Raw genomic sequence first — 15,015 nt, forward strand, 5'->3', positions numbered from 1 at the left:
AATTACTGCACAATCTTCAGCCTCAAGTTGAATTGTTTAAAAGTTTGATGGAGGTTGGAACAAATGAATTCTTGAGTTTGCAGTTAGGGACTCTATATCGTCTGCCCGAGGGTAGGAGGTCATATTCTAAATGAAGACTATGGGATGGATCAGTCACTAAAAACAGTTTGCTCATAAATAAACTGCAACGTCTGATAGTCCCTTCTTCCCATAACCTTCACGGCCGTGTGCACCAGACCAGCAAGCTTAGTTTTCAGTTTGACAGTGAGGTTGCCATACCAGGCTGACATCCCGTATCAGACTAAGCTCTCTGGTAAAATAAAAACATGATGCTTGTGTCCACACCTTACACTGCGCAAAAAATACAATCTTTGCTGTAAAGGAGAACACAGACCTTCAGCATGGACATTCCAGCTAAAAGTGTCATCTAAGTGAACTCCAAGATACTTGTATGAAATATTAAGGAAAAATCAAAATCAAACAAAATCTGCAAGTCCACAGAATCAGGCGAGCAAAACCTTCCCAGTGTGGTATGACGACATGCTGCAGATGGAACAAAACCAATTCGCACCTTCAGCGTGTGGGACTGTACCTTTCCGGCTCCCATTCAGTCCAGAAGGCAGCGAAGATAAATTAAAAATAACAAACAAAAAACAGGAGATTTATTCATCTTGTATGGTGCCTAACTGTAGTGGATCATTACACATCAGGGATGGAATAATCTGGTCCATTAAGAGGAGCGAGGAGTCAGCAGTCAGTGACTTATTAAACAGTTAATAAAACAGGTTTTCAACAATTAGGAATCACTACAACCACAAGAAATCCATGAGCACATAGTCATACATGAGCACACACAATGAGGCTGGCTGATCCAGTAGTTCATGAGATTAGCTGTGGGCAGACAGAAACACACACAGTCACACACACATGACCGAACCCATAGCAACCACAAGAGCTCCTTGAGCATATAGTAATACATGAGCACACAAAATGAGGCTGACTGGTCCAGTAGTTCATGAGATCTAACTGGCACGTACAGTATTGTGCGGTGATTGCTGGTGATCGATTCTGTGCCGGCCTGGCTCAATCTCAAACGAGCCTAACGTGTCTGCAGGTAAACATGTGTCATCCCGCCAGTCTTACGGCTTCCCTTTTTGAATGAGTACAGACGACCTCCGCTTGCTGGTATGGAGACTTATTTCCTCTCATGCAGACATAGAACGTACGAGCTGATTGGCTGTTGGTTGAAGTCTTTGCGGCGTGTTGCAGACATAGGTTACCTGAGCCTGCACTACCACTAGGTCTTTGATGTCAGTCTGCTGTGGCTGGGCCTTTAACCCTGTCACCACCGAGTCATCCTCCAATACAAACCAGATCTGGGAGTTCCCAGACTCCTGTCAGTTCATTTGCATGTGACTGGGCACAGCTGGGGAAACCTGAAGTCAAATGCACAACAAGTGTTGACACAATCCCTGATAGATCTGTGTAAATTATATCAGTTTCCGTTGTCTTTCTGCAACCACAATATTTCCCAAAAAAAGATGGTGAGAGTTGGACGAGACACAAACCACACGACACTTCCTCTCAAAAAACATTGCAAAACTACATGTGAGGACAAAGTCTTCAACCTTTTTCGACGAACTGACCCCCCCCCTCCCTTAGTGCCTAGAAACTGGAGGTGGGGGAAAGTTTTTTCTAGGTCAGTTGATGCTTATTTACCGGCAGAGACAACCACAATACCATATTACATCATCTGCAGCAGGTGCACTTAAAAGAAAACAAACAACAGTGAAGCAGCTAAATGTGAAACGCATTGTCACATTTAATTCAAAATATTTGTTTCTGCAAACAACAGAAAATCTTTACCTCACCTACTGCAGCCGAGCATCGTTTAAATCCATGAAACCTCAGTTTGAGTTAAATGTGTCGAAAAGGACGTACAAGCTAGAATATTACTCATTTTGTCCACGGATAGATAGACATATGTTATGATTTTATGTGGCAGATAAATAAACTGAATGATTAATAAAATCTGCTAGAAAAAGTCATCATCTCTGGGAAAAAAAAAAAAGTCATCATCTCTGGAAAAAAAAGACAGTGGAGAGCATAATGAGTAAGGGCGTAGGCTGCATTTTCACATGTGAAAAATATGAAACAGAAAGTGCTCTGCTCCAACGTCATATTTTAGATTTAGTCTTAAGACAAAAATGTTTATTAGTTTTAGTCATTTTTAGTGAATGAAATTCAAAACATTTTAGTTACATTTGGTTAGGTTCAGGCAACAAAAACACGTGGTTAGATTAAGTTAACAAAAGCACGTGGTAATTTTGGGGAACAAAACACGTGGTTAGGTGTAGGCAACAAGAGCATGTTGTTAGGTTTAAGCAACAAAAACCACGTAGTTTGGTTTAAGCAACAAAAAACACGTAGTTAGGTTTAAGCAACAAAAACACGTGGTTAGGTTTAAGCAACAAAAAACACATAGTTAGATTTAAGCAACAAAAAACACGTAGTTAGGTTTAAGCAACAAAAACACGTGGTTAGGTTTAGGCAACAAGAGCATGTTGTTAGGTTTAAGCAACAAAAAAACGTAGTTAGGTTTAGGCAACAAAAACACGTGGTTAGGTTTAGGCAACAAAAACGTGTAGGTATAGGCAACAAAAGCAAGTGGATAGGTTTAGGCAACAAAAGAAAGTGGATAGGTTTAGGCAACAAAACAAAGTGGATAGGTTTAGGCAACAAAAATACGTAGTTAAGTTTATGCAACAAAGACACATGATTAGTCTCAGGCAACAAAATTACATGGTTAGGTTTAGGCAACAAAAGAAAGTGGATAGGTTTAGGCAACAAAAACACGTGGTTAGGTTTAGGCAACAAAACATGTGTAGGTTTAGGCAACAAAAGCAAGTGGATAGGTTTAGGTAACAAAAGCTCGTAGTCAGGTTTAGGCAACAAAAACACGTAGTTAGGTTTAGGCAACAAAAAATGTGTAGGTTTAGGCAACAAAAGCAAGTGGATAGGTTTAGGCAACAAAAGCTTGTAGTCAGGTTTAGGCAACAAGAACACATGGTTCGATTTAGGTAACAAACGCACATGGTTAGGTTTAGGCAAGTTCGATTTAGGTAACAAACGCACATGGTTAGGTTTAGGCAACAAAAACACGTGGTTAGATTAAGTTAACAAAAGCACGTGGTAATTTTGGGGAACAAAACACGTGGTTAGGTGTAGGCAACAAGAGCATGTTGTTAGGTTTAAGCAACAAAAACCACGTAGTTAGGTTTAAGCAACAAAAACATGTGGTAAGGTTTAAGCAACAAAAAACACAGTTAGATTTAAGCAACAAAAAACACGTAGTTAGGTTTAAACAACAAAAACACGTGGTTAGGTTTAGGTAACAAGAGCATGTTGTTAGGTTTAAGCAACAAAAAAACGTAGTTAGGTTTAGGCAACAAAAACACGTGGTTAGGTTTAGGCAACAAAAACGTGTAGGTATAGGCAACAAAAGCAAGTGGATAGGTTTAGGCAACAAAAACATGTTGTTAGGGTTAGGCAACAAAAGCAAGTGGATAGGTTTAGGCAACAAAAGAAAGTGGATAGGTTTAGGCAACAAAAACATGTGTGTAGGTGTAGGCAACAAAAAAAACATGGTCAGGTATAGGCAACAAAAGCAAGTGGATAGGTTTAGGCAACAAAAGAAAGTGGATAGGTTTAGGCAACAAAACAAAGTGGATAGGTTTAGGCAACAAAAATACGTAGTTAAGTTTATGCAACAAAGACACATGATTAGTCTCAGGCAACAAAATTACATGGTTAGGTTTAGGCAACAAAACATGTGTAGGTTTAGGCAACAAGAACACATGGTTCGATTTAGGTAACAAACGCACATGGTTAGGTTTAGGCAACTGAAGTATGTGGTTAGGTTTAGGCAACACAAGCATGTAGATAGGTTTAGGCAACAAAAGCACATTTGTAGGTTTAGGCAACAAAAACAAGTAGTTAGGGTTAGGCAACAAAAGCACGTAGATAGTTTTAGGCAACAAAAGCACTTAGTTAGGTTAGGCAACAAAGACACATGGTTAGTCTCAGGCAACAAAAATACATGGTTAGGGTTAGGCAACTGAAGCATGTGGTTAGGTTTAGGCAACACAAGCATGTGGATAGGTTTAGGCAACAAAAACATGTAGATAGTTTTAGGCAACAAAAGCACATAGTTAGGTTTACGCAACAAAAGCAAGTGGACAGGTTTAGGCAACAAACACACGTAGATAGTTTTAGGCAACAAAAGCACAGAGTTAGGTTTAAGCAACAAAAACATGTGTAGGTTTAGGCAACAAAAGCACATAGTTAGGTTTAGGCAACAAAAACACGCAGATATTTTTAGGCAACAAAAACACGTAGATAGTTTTAGGCAACAAAAACACGTAGTTAGGTTTGGGCAACAAAATTACATGGTTAGATTTAGGCAACAAAAACACGTGGTTAGGTTTAGGCAACACAATTAGGCATATCATACCGCCATGACAGATGCTACATGCGGGGTTAATAATTGATGCTGCCCGTCCATGCATCATACTGCCACAACAGGTGCACCCTGGCTGATCGAAGACGTATCATACTGCTGCGATGGGTGGCTTCTGGCATCAGGTGTCGCTGAAATCACCGACAAAGCAGCGGTATTTGATTATTTCAGAAGGAGAACAGTTTGAAATGTCATTAATTTTGTCAAAATCAACGTCCTTTTCTACTTTTATATTTTTATTTGGGGGGAACAAATTCACATGTTCCAAATGTTGAGGGAACGTGTCCCCTGCGTCACCCTGAAATCTACACCTTTCGTAACAAGCTCGGCAACAGGAACTGAGGGATATTTCCTCTCATCGAGCACAAACTGTTGTCTGTTTGTCTTTACAGTGTCCTCTTTCAGAATCATCACAGCAGGTTCAGCTTGTTATTTAATCTTCACTCTGCAGGAATGGGAATGTTCAGTGGGAGGGCGTTTTGTTCCGTTCCATCTGGTTAAAGCTGCCGTGGGCTTTAATGTGGTCCCTGATGTCACTGTGAGAGAAAGTTCATGTGTGAAGCCTCAACCTACAACCAGGAAGCTGAAGGGCTTAAAAGCGAGAGGCTCCGGCTGAGAGGCTCAGTCAGCCTGCAGGTGGGACGAGGCTATCATCTGGGAGCTTCAGTGACATCAGTTACTTTTGATCTTTAACATTCTACGTCGAGACCATGTGTGACTTCGATCCGTCTCAAGCTTTGGACGAGTAAGTTCAAGAAAGTCTACTATGTTTATGTCCACACTTAGATTATTTTAATCTGAATTAATCTTTTTAAAAACAAAATCAAAATAACAAGTGAGAACTTAAAGCGTGATTTTAGATAATCGTTGATGTGTTTCGGGAAGCTGAGAGCTCTTACAGCTCGGTACATCCTCAGACTGCCTCTGAAAAGGGAACAGCTCCAGGCTGTCTGGCTTTGTGTTTCACTTCTCACTTACCTCTAAATGTGCTGCTGAAAAACACATGACAGAAAAACTGTGAAAATTAGCAACTGCCAGTGACTTTAGTACATTTGCTCAAGTACTATTCAAAGTATAAATACCTTACTTGAGCATTTCCATTTTATGCTGCTTTATATTTCTACTCTGCAACGTCTGAGAGGAAATATTGTACTTGTTGCTGCACTACGTTTGTCTGACAGCTTCAGTTGGAAATTTGATGTTGAATGTTTGTGATGAACTGAAGGATGAAGTGTCATGTCACAGTCATGTTAGTGTGTACAGAGGCAGCATGTTGTCACATCTAACTGGTGAATTAAGGGTTAATTTCAACCAAACCAGAGCTGGTGATTGTTGGAACAGCTGAGAGATGAACTAAAAAGGCCTTTTTGAGTTTTATTTTGTTGGTGTTGACTTTGAATGAAGTGCGTTTACCCCCATTTTGCAGCAAAATGCCTAAAATGACATACCCAAATTAAAATGACTGTAGCTTCTGAACCGCTCTGACTACATGCATGCATGAGGTCTTGCCAGAAAGAAAACTCCCTGAAGTTTCTTGTGAAAGTGTCAGAAACACTCTAGATGATACAGAGACAGAGTAATGGGCCTCTGAAGTCAGTAAAACATTGAAGATTTTGCCTAAAATAAAATAAAAAATGTGTTTCAGGATGAATAACTGTCTGTGGCTTCATCTGAGCAGGTAAATGACACTGTGCAGGGTTCCTACAGCTTAATCAATCAATCAATCAATCAATTTTATTTATAAAGCCCAATATCACAAATCACAATTTGTCTCACAGGGCTTTACAGCATGCAACATCCCTCTGTCCTTATGACCCTCACAGCTGATCAGGAAAAACTCCCCAAAAAAACCCTTTAACGGGGAAAAAAAACGGTAGAAAGCTCAGGAAGNACTGTGGTACAATATGTTGAAAGTATGTATTAATATCTGGCAGTATACATGTGTGACAATAGTCATATGTGTATAATAACAGTAGAAGTATGACTAATGACTAATGACGGCAGCAGCAGCAGGAGGCATCTGGCAGGACCACGGCAGCAGCACAACCACACACGTCACACTGTCCAGGCACCGCTGCGATATGAGTTAGCTTAAGGCAAGTTAAATTTAAGACTATTTAAGACTTTTTTAATGCCACTTGAAATTAAATTTAAGATCAATGGCACAATCAACACAAATTAAAAAACTCCCTCATTTGATTTGTGTGATTGGTGTTTTGTCACGGTGTTCAGACACCACAGTACCTCTACTTTTAGCGTAGACATGCACCTGAACATTATCCGGAGATTTGGTGCTGCTGTCCCGGTTGTTGATATCAGAGATGGGGGTGGAGGCACGGTAGAGATGAGAGTAGAACAGAACTGGGAAATACCTGGCGTTTGCTGACAGCTTGATTTTGAGGCTTTGTGTTTCGCGCTGTGCATGTGGGACTCCACTGCCTTGATTCCCATCGTGCCGAGTTTGAAACATTTCTTGCACACAATACACCGTGCCTCGTATAAATTGCCTGGTACCGGTTTCAGCCATCCAGAAAAATCTTTGCTGGACAGCCAATTTCATTAAATTTAAACTTTCCCATGTGGTCCGACTGCTACATGAACGACGTGCATCTGCTCTGAGAGTCACAGCCGCAAACACATCACTGTTTTGTGGGTTCCGCTCTCGTGATTGTGTGACGTTACTGCTATTCGGCAAATTATTTAAAAAAAATAAATATTACCTATTATTTTTAGATTTGAGACTAATTACAATCATAAAATCCTACTTACCATGTGTTAACATTTTTAAGACTTTTGAAAGATTGATTTAAGACATTTTAATGCCAATTAAGGCCTTATTTTTAGATTAATGAATTCAATGCCTTTTAAAACTTTTTAACCAGAAACAGACACAAAATCACCGTCATACTCTCTAAAAGCTCTGTCTCTGTAGGGATCCTTTTAACAGTGTTGTTACACAAAGTTTTATTGAATGTAAAGTGACGGTGCTCAATTGCCCCAACTGGTGACGCTGTTGCCTGTTTTACGGCTACTGGAGCAGTTTCAAAAACTGTTGCTCCCATTGGTCACTGAGACACAAAAATGAGGGAAAATATGATCCAGGTTTAAAAATACTAAAGTTACCCTTTAAGTAAAGGATCTGAATACTTCCTGCAAACTGAGCAAATTATTTACAGGTTTACATTTGTTCTAATGTAAGGGATGACAGCCTTGCAACTATGAATTCAGAGCTTTATTGATCTGATATTTATCTGTTTTGTATTTCAGCTCATGTGAGGTCGATGCAACAGGATTTGAATCCTCCTGCTTTAACATGACGGTAAGATGAATGATATTTATCAGAAGCTGTTGAAGCCATAATTCACTGAGACTTTTTTTTTTATTACTGTCAGAAGAGAACTTTTTTTATTTTTACTCATGTTTATTTTTTGCACTTAAAGGGATAGTCAGCACGCCACTGATTTGGAGAAGCAGGCTGGAGTCCAACATGAAAACTAAGCTACCACTGTGGACGGGTCAGCACCAAAATGTATTTTAACCACCTAAAAAAGTCCCACGTAAAAAAAAAAAAACATCTGTTGAAGTGTGCACCATATTTAGAACATTTTCACAGCTTTACCTTAACGTCAGACAGGGATTTCCAACGTGGAAATGAAGCTGTTACATCACTCTCCTCAAGGCCAGACTCCATTGAGAAAACCAGTGATTTAACATTACAGAGCACAGACGCTGCTGGTCTACTGCTGCCTTGTACTATTCGTTTGTTTGTTTTTATGAATGGAGTCTGGTGGCTTTGACGAGAGTTAGATCAAGAACTGAAGCCATGAGTGGTTTCTCCCTCAGAATGGGCTGTGTGACGGAAAGGTCAAACGGTGGAAACACTCTCTACAAACTGATATCGACTTTTGGTTTTTGGTGGGATTTTTTTTTGGTAGCTAAAATACCTTTCACTGCTGCCCCCGTCAACAGCAGTACATAGTGTAGCTTCTGTGTCATACTCAAGCTTGATTCTCCAAACTGGGGGCGTGCTGACTGACATCTACCGTACGTAATACACTGACTGTGGGGAAGTACCTCATACAACCCCACTTCAAAAAATCTGAACTGTCCCTTTAAACCTGCGTACTTTGGTACTTTTTCTGCAGCCGGGAAAGCAACAGTGCCGACCCATTCTGCCAAACTAAATAACAGTTGCACATTTGAGTGTTTACTCACGAGAAAGCCAGATAATTATTACATCATGTTAGTTATAAGTGTAGTATAGTATCTATTCCCTGGTTTTTATCCCCATCCTTCACATTTTTTAACTGCTTCCATGCATTCCGCTGTTTTACTTTTATCTTTTACATATTATATTGTTCTTGGTTTCATTGTGCAGGATTTGCACTTGTTTTTTGTTATTTTAATTCTATTTGTCTGTTTTTATTTTGTTGTAAAGCATTTTGAGCTACACCTCCACGTATGAAAGGTGCTATATAAATAAAGTTTATTATTATTATTATTATTATTATAGTGTCTGACTAACAAGCAGCATCAGCTGACACACCTGCAGCTCTGCAATACACATTAAAAGGTATTTCCTGTCCTAGAGCGCTGGTTTCCTGTTTTTGACACAATTAGCTCCAAGAACAATCGCAGCTCCTCACATATTTGCATTTGACCTGAATCAGCGCCAGATACGCAGCTGAAGTCACGTCAGCATAAGTTTATCCAAGGGTCATGTACACTACTCCACCAAACAACTGACTGACTGACTGACTGACTGACTGACTGACTGACTACCAAACCAACCACCCAACCAACCAACTGAATAACTGATAAACTTACTAAGCAACTTACCACCAAACTAACCACCAAAGCAACGAACTAGCTAATTACCTAACCAACTAACAAACAAACTAATTAACCAATCAGCCAACCAACTAACCGAATGACTGATTAACTTACTAAGCAACTAACCACCAAAGCAATCAACTAACTAATTAACCAACCAACCAACCGGTAAATGGACCTGCATTTGTATAGCGCCTTTCTAGTCATCTAGTGACCACTCAAAGTGCTTTTTACACTACGAGTCACATTCACCCATTCACACACTCATTCACACACTGGTGGCCGAGGCTACCATGCAAGTTGCCACCTGCTACTCAGTTTTAACACACTCACACACCAATGGGACAGCCATCGGAAGCAATCTGGGGTTCAGTATCTTGCTCAAGGATGCTTTGATATGCAGCCTGCAGGAGCCTGGGATCGAACCGCTGATCTTTTGATTGGTGGACGACCCACTCTACCTCTGAGCCACAGCCGCCCGCCCACCAACCAACCAACCAACCAACCAACCAACCAACTGAATGACTGCTTAACTTACTAAGCAACTTACCACCAAAGCAATTAACTTTCTAACCAACTGACTGATTTAACTAACTAAGCAACTTACCACCAAAGCAACCAACTAACCAACTAACTAACCAACCAACCAACCAGCCAACCAACTAACTGAATGACTGATTAACTAACTAAGCAACTAACCACCAAACTAACCACCAAAGCAACCAACTAACTAATTATCTAAGCAACTAACCAATGAACTAACCAACTAACAAACAAACTGACTAACTAACCAGCCAACTAACTGAATGACTGATTAACTTACTAAGCAACTAACCACCAAAGCAATCAACTAACTAATTAACCAACCAACCAACTAACCGACTGAATGACTGGTTAACTTACTAAGCAACTTACTACCAAACTAACCACCAAAGCAATTAACTAACTAACTGACTAACCAACTGACTGATTAACTCACTAAGCAACTAACCACCAAAGACACCAACTAACTATTTACCTAACCAACTAACCAATGAACTAACCAACCAACCAACCAACCAGCCAACCAACTAACTGAATGACTGATTAACGTACTAAGCAACTTACCACCAAACTAACCACCAAAGCAATTAACTAACTGACTGATTAACTAACTAAGCAACTAACCACCAAACTAGCCACCAAAGCAACCAACTAACCAATGAACTAACAAACTAACAAACCAACCAACTGAATGACTGAATAACTTACTAAGCAACTAACCACCAAATCAATCAACTAACTAACTAACCAACCAACTGAATGACTGATAACCTACTAAGCAACTTACCACCAAACTAACCATCAAAGCAATTGACTGACTAACCAACTGATTAATTAACTAAGCAACTAACCAACCAACCAACTAACTGAATGACTGACTACTAAGCAACTAACCACCAAACTAACCACCAAAGCAACTAACTAACCAACTGACTAAGTAACTAAGTAATGCTAAGTTAATGCTAAATCAATGATCACAATCACCACTCCCACAGTCTGCAGAGTGGGGGGGGCTTGGTTGGTGACAAAAGCTGCCACCTTATACGTCAGTTGTCATCAGAACAGCCAATAGCAACATTCAGTTGCAGTAGCCAGGTTTGAACCTGTAGAGGGCAGTCACTGTGAATATGCTGAACGCAACATGCAGAGTTTAAATACTTCACACTCAAACATTGAGATCTGGACCTGAGTCAATGAGCCACACACACACACACACACACACACACACACACACACACACACACACACACACACGCTGTTGTGGTTACCTGAGGAAAGTGGTTTGTTGGTTTAGTTGCTCTTCAAGCCTCAGCGTGAGCTCCAGCTCTGTGTGACTGAGACGAGAGGAAACACCTGCAGGAGGATGTGATGATGATGATGATGATGATGATGATGTTCTCTCTTCTGCTTGTCTGTGCAGGATCTTCGAGATGAGATCTTCAAACTCGACGAGGGACTGGACGTGGTGGTTTCCCACAACCCAAGAACCCTGCGGTCTGTCGCCTACCTGCTGCTGGGTGTGAACAGGATGCAAAAGTCCCTGACTCAGTGCGGCAGGGAGCTCAGTGACGACGAGCTCTGCTGTGCCATCATGGACAGCCTGGTGACCGGTGGGTAACCACACTGTTTCACTTCATTACAGAGAGTTAAAGAGAAACCAGAACATCCAGGTTCAGAAAACAGTGTCATTCAAAATCACACTGATATTTTTACACTATTTTAATTACTAAAAATTAAACCTTGTAAAGATAAATCCTTAAGTAGCTTTGTGACAGTCTGGTGACCTGTCCAGGGCGTACCCCGCCTCTCACCCAGTGTCAGCTGGGATAGACTCCAGCCCCGCAGCAACTCCCAAGAGAATAAGCAGCTACATAAAATGAATGAATGAATGAGGAAATCTTAACTAGGAAAATCTTAACTTTAGGTGTATTGTGCAACCGACCCCTGGGTCCCTAACCCTTACAAGGAAAAGTCCTTCATTCAAAATTGAGAGAGTACAAAAGTATTAACATCAAAACATACTCACCAGCCCGTGTTCCCATTATAATTACTGATGCATTCATGTGTTCATCTCTTCACCGCTGCAGCCCGGATGTGACGTCATGACTTCAGCTCTCTATCAGACACTCTGTTCTTCTGAAAGCTTAAAAAACATCTGCCTCCATCTTCCCACAGAAACAGTCGTGGAGAGGACTGCGAGCTCGGCGACCACGAGCGCGTCTGCCGAAGCCAAAAGAGTGTACGAGCGCGTCAATAGCGGGAACCAGTGCACGCTGCTGGACCTTTATCGGAAACACATCGTCCTCACGTCAGAGGAGTGTCAGCTGCTCGCCGTCACTCTGAAAGGAGGAAACTGTGAACGCAAAGGTACTGAGAAGGCCGTGAACTTGTACTGAAGCGTACTTAGTACTTTACTAATTTGTATGATGCTTCTAATTAAATTTAAAAATATTTATCATATGATATGATGCAGTATTTTAAGTGAAATTGAAGTGAAATTTTACATTCTGGACTTTAACTTGTAACAGAGTATTTTAGACCACAGTGTTTCTACTTTGACGTCAGTAAAGTATCTGAATACTTCTAATACTTTGTCTCTCTGTTCCCCACATCAGTGAATTTCAAACTGGCGAGGTACATCAGTTCCATCATCAAACCCGATGAAAGTCTGACCGTCCTCCTGTCCCTGAAAAGCAACCTGCACATTTCCTGCTCTATGAAAGACGACAAAGCCGTGCTGACCCTCGAGGTGAGCAAGAAAATTACACTTCTGTTTTTCCTGCTGAGAGAGGAGGCGTTCACTTGATGTGATTTAAATGGATGGAAAAGAAAAAAAATGGATTTTAAAATGTTGACTTAAAACTCTGAGTTTATCTCAAAATTTTGACTGTTTACATCATCATTGTGATTTTCATCCTATAATTCTGACTTTGTACCTGATAACTTTGACTTTTAGTCCATAATTCAGAATTTTGAGTTTTTATTTCTTAACTTTAATTTTATTGTCATAATTGTGACTTAATCTAAAATTGTTGACTTTAATAGCAGTTTATAGTTTCTATCTCATCATTTTTTAATTTTTTATTTCATAATTTTGACTTTTATCCAATAATTTTGAATTTTTGTCCCATATTTTTTACTAGTCTCACGATTTATACTTTTTTATCTCACAATTTTAAGTTTTTATTTCAAAACTTTGTTTTTTTTCACAATTTCAGAACTTTTATCTAAAAACTTAATAATTTTGATTTCTATCTTAAAATTTTAACTCTTTATCTAATAATTTTAACTTTATGTTATAACTTTTATCTCATCATTGTGATTTTAATCATATAATTCAGACTTTTATGTAATGATTTTGACTTTATAATCCCATAATTTTGACTTTTATTTCATAATGCGGAATTAGCATCCCATAATTTTTACTTAAATTTCACAATTTATACATTTTGAGTTTTTATTTCATAATTTTGATATTTTTTATATAAATCTGACTTTTATCTATTTTTTTTTTAACTTTAATTTCAGAATTTTTATTTATAATTTAATTTATAATATTTATTTTTGTCGTAATTCTGTTGTTTTCTTATAATTCTGACTCATTTCATAATGTTGATTTTTATTTTAGTTTTTTTTATGTCTTTTATGTTTTTAAGTCTCATAATTTTGACTTTTATCTTGTCATTTTGATAATTCTGTCATTTATTTCATAATTGTGATCATTCTCACAATTTTGATTTAGTAACTAAAGTTTTGACTCATTTGAGGAGTTTATTTACAAAAACAGATGAGAAATTCATTATTGACTTTTGATATTCCTTCGAGTGCACAATAAAAACAAACAAAAACAAACCATGATTGATGGATATAAAAACTTTGAGATATCAAAACAACCAATACCAGTTGGAGAAACATAATGTAAGAAAATAAATGAAAATGAACCCTTTATTTGTGTTTTAACACAACAAACATTGTTTCCCCTTTAACTGGCAGAGCGGTGTTTTTTACTTAAGATAATTAATAAGGGACGTTTCCTTTTATCTATCTGACAGGAATGCAGCAAGGAAGATTTAAAGAGCATCAGTGAGGATGGAGACATGGACCGTTTCCTCTTCTTCAAGAGAACCAAGGGAATGTGTGAGAACATGTTTGAGTCTGTGAAGTACAGGGGCTGGTTCATCAGCACCAGTGACGCCGAAAACCAGCCTGTGGAACTGTGTAAGGTGGACGCCAAGAGACACCTGACCTTCAGGATGGACTGAGACGTGTCGCCTGGTCCTGTGCAGTGTTAATGTATGCAGCATTATGCTTCTGCCGCACCACTAGATGGCGCCATCGTCTCAGTTCTTCCCTGAGCCTGCAGTAAACACTGCCGCTGGTGAGATTATGAATTAATCCACTAAATGTAGATTTACTTTATATTATCTTTACTCACTGACAAAATGATTTGTACAAACTAAAGTTCTCCTCTGGCAGAGAAAGTTGTAAAAGGATATTCCTCGAAACTAGTGATTGTCTTTGTTCACTGAATTACATTTATATCTCTACAAATGTTTTTTTGTTACGTGTTTTAAAACAAGAGGAAAGTGTGATGGTGTTAAATTGTTACGACATTTTTGTGTATTTTTTTGAATACATAAGCATGCAAAATAACTTTTTGGTTTGTTCATGTATTTAAAGTGTGTTTCTGTACTTCAATATTGACCCCTGTGTTTAACATGAAGGATTTAAATGACTTGTTAATCCTTGTTTTTCCAAATCTTACATTAAACATGACGGAATAATTCAGTGTTTTTTGTCTGTGACGCTGATGATAATAATAATAACAATAATAATAATAATAATAATAACTTTAATTTATATAGTGCCTTTCAAAAAACCCAAGGTCACTTTACAATACATAGTAAGGAAACAATAACACCAACACAAGCAGTACAGAAAAGCAACAAAACTATAACAAACAACAGAAGAAAGCAGAGACACTGTGTGATGGTACACTGGGCATGAGATGGATTATCGAATTAAAAAGCCATGGTGAACAGATGAGTTTTGAGGGTGGATTTGAAAGTGTCCAGTGAAGGGCGTTGTGGGTTACAGGGGAGAAAGAGTGCCAGAGGGTG

General features: G+C 39.0%; 1 protein-coding gene across 2 annotated transcripts; it reads left to right on the forward strand.

Annotated features, from left to right (window-relative positions):
- Positions 1-5,045: 5,045 nt before the first annotated feature.
- Positions 5,046-14,604, forward strand: il1b (interleukin 1, beta). 2 transcript variants are annotated; one of them, XM_050053901.1, is made up of 6 exons: positions 5,046-5,264; positions 7,787-7,838; positions 11,316-11,505; positions 12,071-12,262; positions 12,511-12,644; positions 13,948-14,604. In XM_050053901.1, exons 1-6 carry the CDS (start codon positions 5,230-5,232, stop codon positions 14,155-14,157), a joined length of 813 nt encoding a protein of 270 aa, XP_049909858.1. In that variant the 5' UTR covers positions 5,046-5,229; the 3' UTR covers positions 14,158-14,604. The 2 variants fall into 2 exon arrangements, with proteins under 2 accessions (XP_049909858.1, XP_049909859.1); XM_050053902.1 differs by having other exon boundaries at positions 5,047-5,264; positions 11,325-11,505.
- The last annotated feature ends 411 nt before the right edge of the window (positions 14,605-15,015 follow it).

Source organism: Epinephelus moara, chromosome 9 (assembly GCF_006386435.1).
Source record: "Epinephelus moara isolate mb chromosome 9, YSFRI_EMoa_1.0, whole genome shotgun sequence".
In the NCBI taxonomy this organism is placed as follows: domain Eukaryota; kingdom Metazoa; phylum Chordata; class Actinopteri; order Perciformes; family Serranidae; genus Epinephelus; species Epinephelus moara.

Coding starts and splice junctions, on each gene's coding strand:
- il1b (XM_050053901.1), top strand. CDS start 5,230: ATGTGTGACTTCGATCCGTCTCAAGCTTTGGACGA. Junction 5,265..7,786: donor CCGTCTCAAGCTTTGGACGA/GTAAGTTCAAGA, acceptor TTTGTATTTCAG/CTCATGTGAGGTCGATGCAA. Junction 12,645..13,947: donor AAGCCGTGCTGACCCTCGAG/GTGAGCAAGAAA, acceptor TCTATCTGACAG/GAATGCAGCAAGGAAGATTT.